Source organism: Populus trichocarpa, chromosome 12 (genome assembly GCF_000002775.5).
Source record: "Populus trichocarpa isolate Nisqually-1 chromosome 12, P.trichocarpa_v4.1, whole genome shotgun sequence".
In the NCBI taxonomy this organism is placed as follows: Eukaryota; Viridiplantae; Streptophyta; class Magnoliopsida; order Malpighiales; family Salicaceae; genus Populus; species Populus trichocarpa.
Genome location: NC_037296.2, coordinates 9,743,685 through 9,758,642, shown reverse-complemented (window position 1 = coordinate 9,758,642; position 14,958 = coordinate 9,743,685). Strand labels below are relative to the sequence as shown.

General features: G+C 31.3%; 1 protein-coding gene across 1 annotated transcript; it reads left to right on the top strand.

The window, feature by feature from the left end:
- The first annotated feature begins 12,011 nt into the window (after positions 1–12,011).
- Positions 12,012–14,160, top strand: LOC7483464 (transcription factor MYB1R1). Its single transcript, XM_002318587.4, has 3 exons — positions 12,012–12,486; positions 12,677–12,885; positions 13,455–14,160. Exons 1-3 carry the CDS (start codon positions 12,204–12,206, stop codon positions 13,902–13,904), a joined length of 942 nt encoding a protein of 313 aa, XP_002318623.3. The 5' UTR covers positions 12,012–12,203; the 3' UTR covers positions 13,905–14,160.
- The last annotated feature ends 798 nt before the right edge of the window (positions 14,161–14,958 follow it).

Here is a 14,958-nt window from a genome sequence, read left to right as displayed (position 1 = left end):
ATAAGGAGAGGCATTCAAACTAAAACTTTTATTGATATAGTATCAAAGCCTTGAATTCTTTTCATAGTATTCTCTTGTCTTGGTTGAATTTTTTGGTTTCTTGTTTTTGTTTGTGGTACTTTTTTGTAGGTAACAATTAAAAAAGATCTTCGATATTCTTCTAAGTATTGAAAGAAGTGGTCCTTTGGTTTGGAGGTTCAATTTCTAGTTGTAGAGTTCTCAACTATATCTTAGCTTCTTGGTTGTGTGGTGATTTTTTGTTGTCCAGTTAATTTTTTTAGTGGTTATTATATCAAGAGAAAATTCTATTGTATGCCTTACTGGCAAGAATTGTGCTAGTTGAGAATTCCAATTCTGGATGTTTGTGAAAGGGAATGAGTTATAGGGTCATTTGGATGAGTTTTCTATGACTCGTACTGATCCTAAGGAACTTAGTTCATTAGAAGACAAAGATGCCAAAATTGTTTCCTAATTCATCAACTCTATTGAACCCTATATGATTAACAATCTCCATGGATTCACTACTGCTTCAACTATGTGGGATTCCCTTCAGCAAATTTATTATTAAGATAATTCTACCCAAAAGTTTCAATTGGAATTAGACATAAAAAACAATCGCTAGAGGAATATCTCTATTGAACAATTTTATTATGGCTTTATTAATTAATGTAATGATTATTCTGGGTTGGTGCATTCTCAGGTTCCCAAAGAAGCTTTAGCAGCACTACAAGTGGTTCACTTTGAGAGCCAGCGAGATCAATTCTTGATAAAGCTCCGACCTGAGTTTGAAAGTGCACGAGATGAGTTAATCAGTCACCAACTTGTTCCATCTTTGGAGGTTTCCTGGGTGAACTTTTGCGTGAAGAACAATGTCTTACCTCATAATTTAACCTTGCTCAAGGTGCTGGTGGTTTAAAGATGATTAATATGGCCTACGCTACTAAAGGCAGAGGACGATCTAGATCTCCAACATGGTGTTATAGCTGCAAGGAAATTAGGCACATTGCAAAATATGACACCAAGAAGTTCTATAGTTATTGCAAGAATAAAGGTTATATTATTAAGGATTGTCATGTCCTTCCTCAGAACTAATTTGTTTATGCTCTTTATATTATTGTTCAATCCACTTTTATGCTTACACCTTTCACACATACCACTATTTCGAGCTTTTCTTCTAATATTACTTCTCTTTGGTTAATTGACTCTGCGACTTCCAATCATATGATTGATAGTCCGACTACTTTACATGATGTTTGTAAGTATGATGGTAAGCAACATATTCAAATCACCGATGGTTGTACTCTTCCTATTACAGTGGTTGGCAATTTGGGGTCATCCTTTACTAATGTGTTTGTGTCTCCTGATTTATCTGTCAATCTTATTCCAGTTAGAGAATTAGTAGAAAAAAAGTTGCTCCTTTTGTTCTGGTTATTTTGTGTAGGATCAAATGTCGGTATAAGAGATAGTAAGAGAGCTTAAAATGAGATTTCCCCCCCTCTTCATTCCTTTTCTTTTCCTTGTTCAATTTTTATTGGTTGTTTTGCTATTACTAATAATAATAGTCAATTTTTGCATCATAAATTGGGTCATCCTAACTCTGTAATTCTGACACATCTTATAAAACATGACTATTTGAATAATACAAATAAGTTTTCTTCATTGTTATTTGATTATGCTTCTTGTAAACTTGGCAAAAGCAAATCTTTACCTTTTCCTTTATAGGTTAGTCGTGCTTTTACATGTTTTGAAATTTTTCATTATAATGTTTGGGTTATGAGTCATGTTCTTTCTCATGCTCAATACATGTATTTTATGATATTTATTGATAATTACAGTCATTTCATATAGGTATATTTCCTTTGTTCTAAAGATGATATATTCTTAACCTTTCAAAATTTTGTTAGCTATATAGAAACTTAATTTTCAACATGTATTGAGGTCTTATGCTCGGATTCTATGGGACAATACATGTCTCGTGATTTTCAATCTCTATTAAAATAGAAAGGTATTATCTCTCAGCATTCATATCCTTACACCCCTCAATAAAATAAGGTCGATGAATATAAAAATCATCATTTTTTAGATGTCACAAGCTTGCTACTTAATTTGTTTAGTATGCTTTCTTGGCTATATTAACTCTCATAAAGGGTTTGTGTGTTATGATATGGATGCTGACAAGCTTTGCATTTCTTTCAATGTGATTTTTTTAAAATGAATATTTCTTTCCATCTAGTCCTAATTTTGTGTCTTTCCATCTTGTCCTATTTTTTTTCTTTTTTCAATGATGTGTCTAGTACTCCTCATTTTAAGCAAAGTATTGTGTATTAGGGACCTCACCCACTGCCCTTTCCTTCATCTGAACCACCACTTGATCTTGTTGTGCGTACAACCTACCAGTCTACTAGGGTTTCTCGGACCTTGGATTGGTATGGTTTTTCTTTTTCTACTATTCAGACTACTCTTGATAATACTTTTGTACCCAAGTCTTATTATCAAGCTTTTACTCAAGAGTGTTGGCATCAAACTATACAAAATTAACTTCACACTTTTCAAAACAATCATATTTGGGGCATCATCCCTTGTCTTGCTGGAGTTAAGCTTATTGGGTGTAAATGGGTATACACCATTAAGCTATGTGTTGATGGCTCTATTAAACAACATAAATCTCATCTAGTAGCACTTGGGAATCAACATGAGTATAAACTTGATTATGAGGAAACATTTACTAATGTAGCCAAAATAACTATTGTCCATATTGTTATTGCCATTGCTATTTTGAAAGAATGGTTGCTTTATTAGATAGATATGAATAATGCATTTTTATATGGTGACCTAACTGAAGAAATATTTATATCCTTTTTATGGCTTGCCTCCTTCCTTTTTTGTTGAGGTTTGTTGCTTGAAGCAGTCTCTTTATTATTTAAAGCAAGCACTACGAGCATGGTATAAGAAGTTTTGTACCACTCTAATATATTTCACATTTACTTAAAGTAAGTATAACTCCTCTTTATTTCTTTTTGCAAGATTTACTTAGGGATAATTATGCTTCTTATGCATGTCAATGGTGTTGTAATTATTAGATCTAATCTCTAATTATAATTGACCAGCTCCAACAACAACTCAAATCTGTATTTCATATGAAAGATCTTAGTCCTTCGTAGTATTTTCTTGGACTTGAGGTTGGCCATTGTTTAAGTGACACGCTCTTAAATTAATATAAATATGCTTAATAACTTCTTTTCTTTAGCTGGTCTTCAAGATGGTATTTCGATTTTTACTCCTATAAAGAGAAATTTGAAACTGTATAATGAGGATGGAGATCTCTTATCTGATCCTTCAATATATCAATAATTGGTGGGTAATTTGAATTATTTGACCATTACTCAACTTAATATCGCATTTATTGCTCAACATGTCATTCAGTTTATGCAGGCTCTATGCCAGACATATTTAACCGTTGTTCATTGTCTTTTTTGATATCTCAAAAGGACATTTGGTAATGACTTACTCTTCCTTTATGAGAAATCTTTATCGATTATGGGCTTTAATGTTTCATATTGAGCTTGTTGTATGGATACTTGTCATTTTGTTATTGGTTGTTAAATGTTTCTTGGTGATGCTTTTATTTTTTGGAAGAGTAAAAAGCATGCTCGTGTCTCAAAGTCATATATAAAGTGAATATCAAGTTATGTTGTCTGTTTATTCTAAAATTATATGGCTTTGTGGGTTGTTAGGTGAATTTAGTGTTTCACTGCTTACTCATACTCCCCTTCAATGATACCAAATCTATTTAGATTATTTCCAATCTTATTTTTCATGCATGTACCAAACATATTAAAATAGATTGTCATTCCATTCGTGATATTGTGGCTTGTCAGGAGATTACTCTTCCATATATTTCCATTGAACACCAAACCATCGATGTTTTCACGAAAGCTTTCTCTCGTCCTCACCATCAACTTATGACTTATGATTGATAAATTGATGCTTTTAGATCACCCAACATCAATTTAAGAGGGATATGTGAGTAGAATTGATGACTTGATATATGCTACCTTATTTAGTGTGTGTGTGTGTGTGTATGTGTGTGTGTATAATACCTTTACTTCTACCTTTTATAGTACTATGTAATGGCTGATTTTCAACCATATAATGTGCAACAATTTCAATATATAAAGAAGACAATTTTTACAATGAGAGGCATTCAAACTAAAACCTTTATTGACAATAATAACCTGCCTAGGTTGCAACTTCAAATACATATTCTCTCCTACTACAACTTACCTTCAATCCTCTTCTTATATGTAATCTATACATAGTCTCTAACCATAAACTTCCTTTCAATCATTTTCCTCCCTACAATTTGCTTTATCTAGTGAAAACTTTGGAGTTGTTCCTCATATATATGATCTATTGCACTCATTTCAAGCATAAATTCACCAATAACAACCATTATCAAAGGCTTTTGAATCATAATCTCCCTAGAAGGAGGTGGATAATCATATAAACTTAAGAAAAACTCATTAGTAAAGGCATAATAAAAACTTAAGTTGTACCACCATTTTGCTAAGGCTAATCGATGAATCCATCTTTTAAGGCAATTTATAGAATTACACCTAAGATAGGTTTAAAGACTTATGATGTGAAACAAGAGATATTTGAAGAGAAGTAAAACAAAAGAAAGAAGAAGCTAGGAAGAAGAAGCTAAAAGCTTAATAAAGGAGAAACGAAGATTAAAGAAAAAGAACAAAAGTCTGTAACTTTATTTAATTTATCTAAATTATCTATAATGTTAAAAATCACATATAGATAGGAAAACCCTAGTCACAATTAACAATTGAGCTTATAGCCCACTAAATAAAAACATCTAATAAAATAATATAAATTAAAATTCAATAAAAAATTAAATAAAATCCAATAACATGGGCTTGGATGTGCTCAATCTCTAAACCAAAGAGTGACAGGTTAGACTATCTTCATAATCTCCTTCCATACATATATGTAATCTATGACACGGATCTAATGTCCCCACCACTCTTTCAAGATTGGAGAAACTTGACCCTATTAAATGTAGCTTTTAGTAACTCCAATAGTACTACTAAAAACCAGGATCAATGTGTTACTATGTATCTCTAGTGATCCAAATATAATCTGAATCAAGTCATCTTATCAATGAACGAGAAATCAGTGAACCTCATAAACTATGGTAAAATTAACTTGTCCATCCAAAATAGCATTAATATGTTCCTTTTTTATGTCGATGATAGGGTTAATAGGGCATGAGTTTCAAAAGAATTATCAGGGATAGGTTGTTTTTTTTTAATGTATAATAAGGTTTTTTATTTTAAAAATAAATCTAGTAATAAAGTCTGATGACAAGTTAATGATATAAATATTTAATTTAATTATTCGTAACACTTTGAATGGTCAAGTACTACTCGCCCATAAATTTGTTTTAGTTGTTGAAGGACATCGTTTAAGTCTAATATATATCATGAAATAATTTCCAACATTAAATACATTATGATACTTATATAAATCAACTTGAAGTTTATATTGTTCATTACCTGCTTAAATTTGTTTTATGATCTCAGTATACAAATTATGAACTCTATATGCAAAAGAGTTAGTTGACTTAGACATTCTAACATGAGAAGATATGGAAAAGATTTACAAGCTTTTTAGTTTCTAAACATGAACACTATATGACTAAGAGTGTCAAATAAAACAAACACTATTTGAAACCTAGGTGGATATATATTGGATATAACCGAGTTATTGAGGAACATATAAACGCAGCAAAAACACTAATTTTAAATGTTTTTAGAAGTCTTAAGGACCCGTTAGATAATTTATGGTGATTTAGGGTTTAAGCAAAGATTACCTGAAGATCAAATTTTTTTTCTGAGGTTTGATAAAAAAATTTAAGACTGGGTTATTGTAAACCACAAGTCGTTCGTGTTTGGACTCTAAAAATAATTCACACAAACCACTAGTGAGAAATACTTTTACAAGATAAGGATCTTTATACCTTTGAGTGCTAGCTTTTTTTGTGTTTCAAGTGGTCTATATACCATATGTTCTATAACATCTGTATAACTCATACAAGAAATATAAGATATATCATTCTATTTATATGAAAAACCTAATAACCTAGCAAAATATTAATTTGTTCTTGAATAGTATCACATATATTATTTCATGATAGTTTTAGAAATTTATACAATCAAGTCTCTATTTGATTTTTCTAGGTCTAAAGTCATAATCCCTTATATTAATTATATTGTAGTCATCAATTTATAAATCTTATTTATAATTAAATCACACTTGATTAATTATCCTAGTTTAATTTTTGACCAACAGTTCTTAATGTGTGTGGCCCATTAAGTTTCTAATAAACTAGACCAAATATAAATCATAATCCTAAATAAATAGGATTAAATAAACTAAATGGTTTAATTTACTATTAATTCAACAATTGATTGATATATATTTGAAAATCAAGTACATCGTTTAGCAGCATGTCATGATCTTTTAAATACATATGTGGTTTGACTTAAACTTTTAGTGAGTAGTATCTCAGTGTAATTATTATCTTTTCATCATGAATGTTTCAATTTAGACATTATATCATAAAGTGTATCTACTTTATTAAATCATGTTTGTTCTCAATATCATAGTCATTGATTTTATGAATAAGATTTGAAACTCTTTTCAAATCTCATTCCACTTTGTGTAAGGATTTCACAATCAATACTATTTAAAAATATATGAAATATTTTTTTTCTAATTCACCTACTCTTTGATCACTCAAATAGTTCATATAGATCATGTTATGCCTAATATCTACTCATTTATTACTTTTGATTAGGACAATATGTAATGAATGTCAAAACATAACATTCCCTATATAAGATAACTTAGTGATCTCAAGTCTAAAAATCACTTGCATAACTATCACGTGAGCCTTTTTATAGATATAAATAATCTCTCCATATGGAATTTCCATGTGGGTTAGTTCAGTTTACATACCATTTGACATGCACTTACATATTAGTTCTTGGTATACTTTATACCTTAGCTTATATGAACACTATTTCATTTCATGAAAAAAAAACATAATATATAACAATCCCAATGGCTCTAATTAATGTCCAATTTTAATAAAGAATCGACCAGGAATATTTAGGAACAATGCTTTGATGTAATAAGAATCTCATAATTATAATAACTTTATAATTTCTTTTGCAAAGTATTTTTGTTCCTTGAACTTTATCTTTACTCTAAATTCATTAATGAGATATTAAATTTGTTAATCAAATATAAATGAATACTAAAGATAAATAAAGCTTACATGAACAAAGTCAAAGCACGCTTGTTGAAATGATTTGATTGGCTAACATGTTGAGCATACACTAAAAATATAGTTGATACTTTTAGGTAGACAATGCTCATTATCCATGTCATCGGTGGCTAATTTTTTTTTTGTTATCAATTCTAGCAATAATATGATAGGAAAATATATCTTTATTTAGTCTATAAATAAAAGAATATAGAGAACATTGTTTATATAAAAAATAAACATCCATATATTGACTATATAAGAACACTAGTTGTTCATAACTAGATAAGGAAAAGATGGCTAAAATCAATTGTTAATAGTAAAATTGATCGTGTCTGAAAGAGTTCATGTCAATCAAGAAAGATAAGAAACAATTGATCACAATAATAAGAGTCCATATAAACAACCAAAAGATTCAATCTTATTCAAAGAATGAGTCCTGAATTAACACTAAATTATAGTTCAATTTATAATAGGTTTCATCATGTAATCTCATTATATGATGTAAACAATCTATATAAAATTAGATTTATGTGTTTTCATGGAACTATAACATTGCACTAATATGGCATGTAGTTATTGAAAAAGATGGCTATCCTCGTATGCACAATCTTTTTGTACAATTTCCAACTTTCTTGTAAACTTATCTTTGCTTTTCTTTATAATTCTTTTTTATTTTATTTTTTTTGTTTCTTTTATCTTTTTATTTCTTTTTAGATGACATCTTCTGGAACATAATAAACTTAGAGATCAAAAAATTAGACATCAACACTCCATTTAATTTGTGAGGTTATTATTTTTGTTTTGTTTTGAATTAACTTTTTAGTTGTAATTTTTTATTGGAAAGAATAAACAAATTATATTGATCTCGAAAACAATTTGATTAGTTGAAAATATTTAAGATTGTTTAATGTATCTATACGAACTTAATATGAAATTCATTACAAAAAATTAGAGCACCAAACAAAAAATAGACAACTAAAAAGACGTATGAACCACTCATAGTTAATTAGTCATTAAGCATCCGCATGCTTTCTGAAATGTTAATTTGTCACAACTTTTATTTTTGTTTTTAAGTGTTTTTAACTTGAAAAAATATTAAATTAATATTTTTTAGTGTTTTTTATTATTTTAATATGCTAATATTAAAAAAAATCTATAAAAATTATTTAAAAACATTTTAAAAAATAAATAAATAACACATGCAAATTGAAAGCCCCCGACAAAGATAAGGTGCAGGACTCACATTCACTTTTCAAGTTTGTCCTCTATAGTAAAACTAGTGTATGCATTTCAGGGATGGTCTTCAATCTGGGCTGTGAACCAAAAATGTGTGCTGTGCTGACCTTTCGTTCCCTGCTTGCAACGAACTTTTTCACATACATTAACATGATGGCTCCTTTAAATTTGCTTTGACACTAAGGAAACACTTTTGGGACAAAGATTCAGCTTGATTCATCCACCGAGGAAGAACTAATTCTAGGATGACATGCCCATAATGCAAAAGCACACCAAAAAAAGGTCCTGTTTTAAAGACTCTCTGCAGCGGTACCAGTGCGTGATTTGTCTTCATCTTTGTCCTCCAAGTTTTTTTCCACTGTACAAGATGATATAGTCGTACATACCCACTATGCAAGCAGAAGGCTAAAGATAGTAAGATTACGATGCATGCAAAGCTAAAATCTTAGCAGCCCTTCCCTGTGCTGAGAATGCTGTGATGAGTTACAGAACAAGTGGTTATCCTGCTAATTGGTGATGGGAGTAGTGTAATTCTTCCTTACAAACTCATCTAACTTCATGTTTTAGGTAGGCTAATGATGATAAATGAAATGACCGTGTGAAACCCAAGATTCTTTAGATTGAAGAGGACCCTCGGCTCATCACTGTCGGAGCACAAGAGAGCCAAAACTCGGAATGTAAATGCAGGTGGCCATTGAAGTCAAGATGGCTGAGGGATGGACACACAGAAGTGATAGCGGAACGCCACAAAACGTCATCCTAGCTTATCGACACGGCCCACCATGGGAGGTGTTTATACAAGAGAGAAATAGAGATGTCTCCTACCGTGTTAACAGTAAACTAAAAATGGATGGATGAAAGCGAATATGCGATGCCTCATGGTCCACCACAGACCCCATCTATAATTATCTCTCTTTCACCAAGAAGAAAGAAGCCCATCATGTATAGCTTTACCTGTATCGGCTTCAACTTGATTTGGCAAGAAACTCTTGAAGAAAAGGTAGGGCTGGCATTTTGTCTTACATGGGAAATCTGGCAAATTAAGAACTGAATTCATGCATTGTTTTTGGATTTGGATCTTATCAAGATAAGATACGGCTGAATAGTTAATGGGCAATGAAACTTTTTTAGGTATTCTTGTAAAGTCAAGTGGGACAGATAACATTAGGTTGACTAGATTCATCTGATTTAAGAAATGAGATATTACAAGATTGGAGAGGACATCATCTCCTCCTCGAAATTCCCCAAGCACTTCCATGTGCGTTCGTCAACTTGGGTCTCCCGGTGACCCATAGAATACTCGTCTGCTCCAGTCTAAAATGGAAATGGCAGAATTTTGAAAAGTAGAAATCTCCCATATTTATTATTTGGTCATTATTGTCATTCCCACCACTGGGTGGGAATGGTTGACAAAAAAAGAAAAAAAGAAAAAGAGAGACTAAATATATATGATATTTAGAACTTAAAACAATCCTTTTCCGTTTTTATATTTCAATTAATATGGTCGATATAATTCTATAGAACTACATTGATTTTCTATCTTAGCTATATGATGAAGGGATCTAATGACTAAAGAGCTCTATATCATAAAAATAAATCACTAACATTAAAAAATAAATTAAAAATTCATAGCCAATAAATAAAATTCTAAAAATAGTGATTGATCATTATATTTTATGAATACAATATTCACCTTCGATTTCAATTATGATAGATGAAGTTCTTTGCTATTTTTTTTTTATCAGCATATAACTAAAAGATAAAAAAGAAAAAGAAGAAGATGATCTTGTGTCAAGAGAGTGTGAAACTTAAAGAAATTAAGATTAAATCTAGTTGAAGAAAATAGAAAATACAATTGGTATGAATTTTCGCCTATATGTTATCTAAGTTTCATTAATTACTGTGACATGGTTTATTTTACATGTAGTAGCAGCTATTATATCTAGATTTATGTGGGATATTAATACCATCATGTAGGCACAAAATTAATGGTTAAAATTCAGTATTTTTTAGTAGATAATGGTTAAAATATTATGAATATGTACTTGATTTAACAATAAATACCATCATGTAGGCACAAAATTGATTTTTTTTAGGGGGGAAAAGCCGATCAAAATTCAAGATTTTTTAATGGATAATGGTTAAAATAGTATGAATATGTACTTGATTCAACAATAAATAAATAATTTTTAATTTATCATAAATCTAACCCCAAAACTTTACAAACCCTAAATTAATTGGTTTATAGCTTGATATATCATATGTTGTGGTAATTTTTCATGTTTTTGTTAACTAAACATACCCTCCCCCGGCAACAATTTTATAAATTAAGATTATTATTCACCATGTATAATTGTTAAATACATTTGTAATTAGAATTTTTGTTTAGATATGTCTTTAATTAGATTTGTACTACTTGTAATGATAAGATACAAGATGCTTTTTATTATTGCTCATCATGGTAGCCTATCATATCATGGTAGCCTATTAACCTATCAAACGTTAAAAAAGAAGTTGTTGATAGCTTATATAAAAATATTATTAATATAAAAATATTTTTTTTAACGTAAGCATGTATGATTTTAAGATATAAAATAAAAAAATAAAATGTTTGATTATAAATCAACATTGAAGCCGGTGAATATTCACCGGGGGAAAATATATATATATATATATATATATATATATATATATATATATATATATATATATTTATATTGATGATGATGATGATAATGATGGTATTGCTATTCCTGTAACAATGTAATGAAGTTACTAAAATTTGTAAGCCAAATTATAATTTCTCAAATTTTAAATTAAAAATGAAAAATGAACAAAAATAGAAAAAAGATTTTTATAATTATCTTTTTTATATTTTTAAAAAATTAGATCCACCCGCCATGAAGGGTGTCAGTAGACTAGTTCTATCTTATTCTTGCAGAGCAACCTGAAAAATAGGAAATCCCAAAACAATATATTTTATTTCCTTTATTATTTATATAATATCTATCTTAATAAGATAAGAAAAGTTTATTTAAGGAAACAAGGATATGAGACAAATTATGACGTCAGGATTCTGGTTTTATTTTTCCTGAATTGTTGATGATAAATTGAACGGCATTTATTTCTAATTCTCACGGTCAATTTCTCGGCGTAAGAAAACTATTAATTTCTGACAGCTTCCTAATTAGCATCTCCAAGCTAGACAGGGAAAAAAAAAAAGAAAAAGGAAATAAACATAAAATAAAATAAAATAAAATAACGTTGGATTCCTTAAATACACCAAAAACCAAGCCTGAAAATCATTACAAATTTAACGTTAATACGAATAAAACTACACATCATCATCGTCAAAAATATTCCGTACAGATTAACCATAAAATCACGCGACATTTTTTTTTTCTTTTTATCTTTATGTTATAATAAAACAAGGAAAAAAGAGGAGAGAGAGGTGGCAACTGGCACGATACCCTTACCCGACCTCTTGTCTGAATAAAAGCGCGCACATGTTCTACTTTTCAACCCTCCACCACTTGTCTATAGCCACCAGCTAGTACTGCTGCCTTGGCCTTGCAGAAGATAATTTATTCACGTCTCCTTTCTTTTGATTAGAGATTTAGAGATGGTGGCCGGTAGTAGCTCCACAGGTAGCGGTGTTGAAGGAGCGGCAGAGACGAGGCCGAAGGAGATTTTGTTGTTTGGAGTCAGAGTGGTGGTTGATAACATGAGGAAAATTGTGAGTTTGAATAATATGAATGATTATGAGCACTTGAATGATAACGAGGAAGATGAAGAAGCCGCTGCCGGTGCTTCTGCTTCTGCTGCTGTTTCTGGTTATATGTCTGCAGACGACACCGTTCAACACTCTTCTTCAGCCTCTGAAAGGCGTAGCCAGCGAAAGAGAGGTTTATTTTTTTATCTGAAAGTAATTAATCGTTGATTTGTGTAGGCATGTCTAATTAATTGGGCTTTTCTGAATATTTATTTTCATATTATTTCGATACCTCTAGATACAAATGATATTTTGGATAGAACTAAATTGCTTCTTTTGGTTCATGATCATCTTATCTTTTGTTTGTGTGGATTATGAAACAGGATTGCCATGGACAGAGGAGGAGCACAAGAGATTCCTTGTAGGATTGCAGAAAATGGGCAAAGGAGACTGGAGAGGAATTTCTCGCAATTTTGTCAGGACCCGAACATCAACTCAGGTTGCTAGTCATGCTCAGAAGCATTTTCTCCGCAACAGTAACGTGAATCGCCGTCGCCGCCGATCTAGCCTCTTTGATATCACCACCGATATGGTATTAATATCACATCCCATCAGCGCTACCGGGCTTCATGATTAACTGATAATTGTTTTGAAGCCTTGAGTGTTGATTGATCTGGTTTGTGTTTGACTATTAAATCAGAGAAATTTGATATTAATCATAATTTTAATTTTTTTACACAATGGGATTTTGATTAGCTGAATTGTTTTAAGCTTTGTTTGATTTCTTAAATCAGACAGATTTGATTAAATTAATATGGATTTGGTTGATTGAGGGTCTTAATCTAAGTCAGTTGTGGATATCGACAGCACCAAAAATAAAAAATTTAGCATGCTTAATAATCCTTGGGGATTATTTGCGTAAAGTTTTGTAGATCCTTGTAAAACCGTTTCTTGGTTGTTGAGATCAACGAGGAAAAGAAAATGCTAATATAAAAGTTATTAGTTTTTATTTGTTTTCTTAGAACTGAAACTATAGACTTGAACTCACCAAGTAGTTGTTTTTTCATTTACAATCATGCAATTTGTTCGATGTGCTTTGTTTTCTCCACCAAGCAGTTGTTAGAAAGGGTTTGAGCATCGTCTTCATCTTATTTTTATCAGGTGACGGAAACTCCAATGGAAGAGCAGCAAGCTCTTTGCCAAGACAGCAAGAGCAACAACCAGGCACCCAAGTCAAATCCACCGCTGCAAGCCAACAGTACCACCAGTTTCCCTGGGGTGCTGCCTTTCCCTATAAGAAGGAGAACTGTCAGTCCTGCCGTGTCGCCTCTCCAAATTGAGAGTCCAATAATGGAAAACCGGTCACTTGGACAAGGCAATCAATCCCTTAACTACTCAACAAATCTAGTCCTCACAGTCCCCGTCGTCCCAGCTCCTTGTACTTCAGTAATGCCTGATCTTAACTTAAACTTGAAGCCGGTTGCTGATTCATCTCCGTTGTCACTCGATCTGTCTTCATCGTCTGATCAGAGGGCATCGTCATCTAGGCATTCAGCTTTCCAGACGATGTCAAGTTTGAAAAACGGTGATAACATCATCGTTGTTGCTTGAGAAAGGATAACAGGTCTGGTAATTAATTAGAAGAAATAGGGTTAGATAAGGTTAAGTTAGGTGTCTGGGATTCTATCTTTTGCTCTTGTACAGACCTGGCCGAAAAGGAATATCCATCCATTGCTGAATGGTTTTGTTTTTGCTATAATAATTATTATTATTATCTTAAGATAGATTCCTCTGTATTATGTGACTGTTTCTTGCTCGTAGTTTGATATTACTGGAAATAAGCCAGCCGCTTCTTTTTCTTTGCTAACATTTCTCGATTGATCCATGAACTTCAAGTGGTTTTTATCGTTTTGTGAACCAGAAAAATCAAGTTGTGTAGTGGTAGGGATGCATTTTTATTGTTTGTGTTCTGTGAATGGACACAATCGTTCAATGAATGCGGTCCTTGTAGTATTTGATGCCTGGGGATGAGATGGGCCACGCCTTGTCTGAGGATTTTTTAAACTCAGATGTGTAATGTACATGCTGTGCTTTATTTCTTTGGGCGGTGCCATTATCATTACTTTTATTGAACACTGGTCTTATGATGAACTAGATGGAAGTTGAATGGCTTAAACTTAGTCGACTAGATGGGTCACTTTTTGATCTGATCAACGTAGTTAAAATTTAGATAAAATTAAAAAAAATATATGTTTTTTATCTGATTAACATGGTTAAAATTTAGATAAGATTAAAAAAATATATGAAATGATAGTTTTATGTTGACTCGGGTCGGTCGGAGGCTGGACTAAGTATTATAATTATGATTATCATTTCATAATTTGTTATTATAAGATGACCTTATTATAATATATATATTTTAATTATTTTATAATCTTAACTAATGTTGCAAGAACCAGAAATTGAACCTGCGAAGGTGTTAGTTCACCAATTCAAAATCAATGTCTCTCTAGTTGAAATCTCTAGTTGAAATAGGTCTGATTGACTGATTCAATACCTATGAAGGACTTTTTAGATTTTTTTTAAGTGACACACGGTAGGTTGACCTTCAATTCGTTCAACTTGATTTTTGACCGGTTCAATCTAATTCAAGTTAATTCTTGGT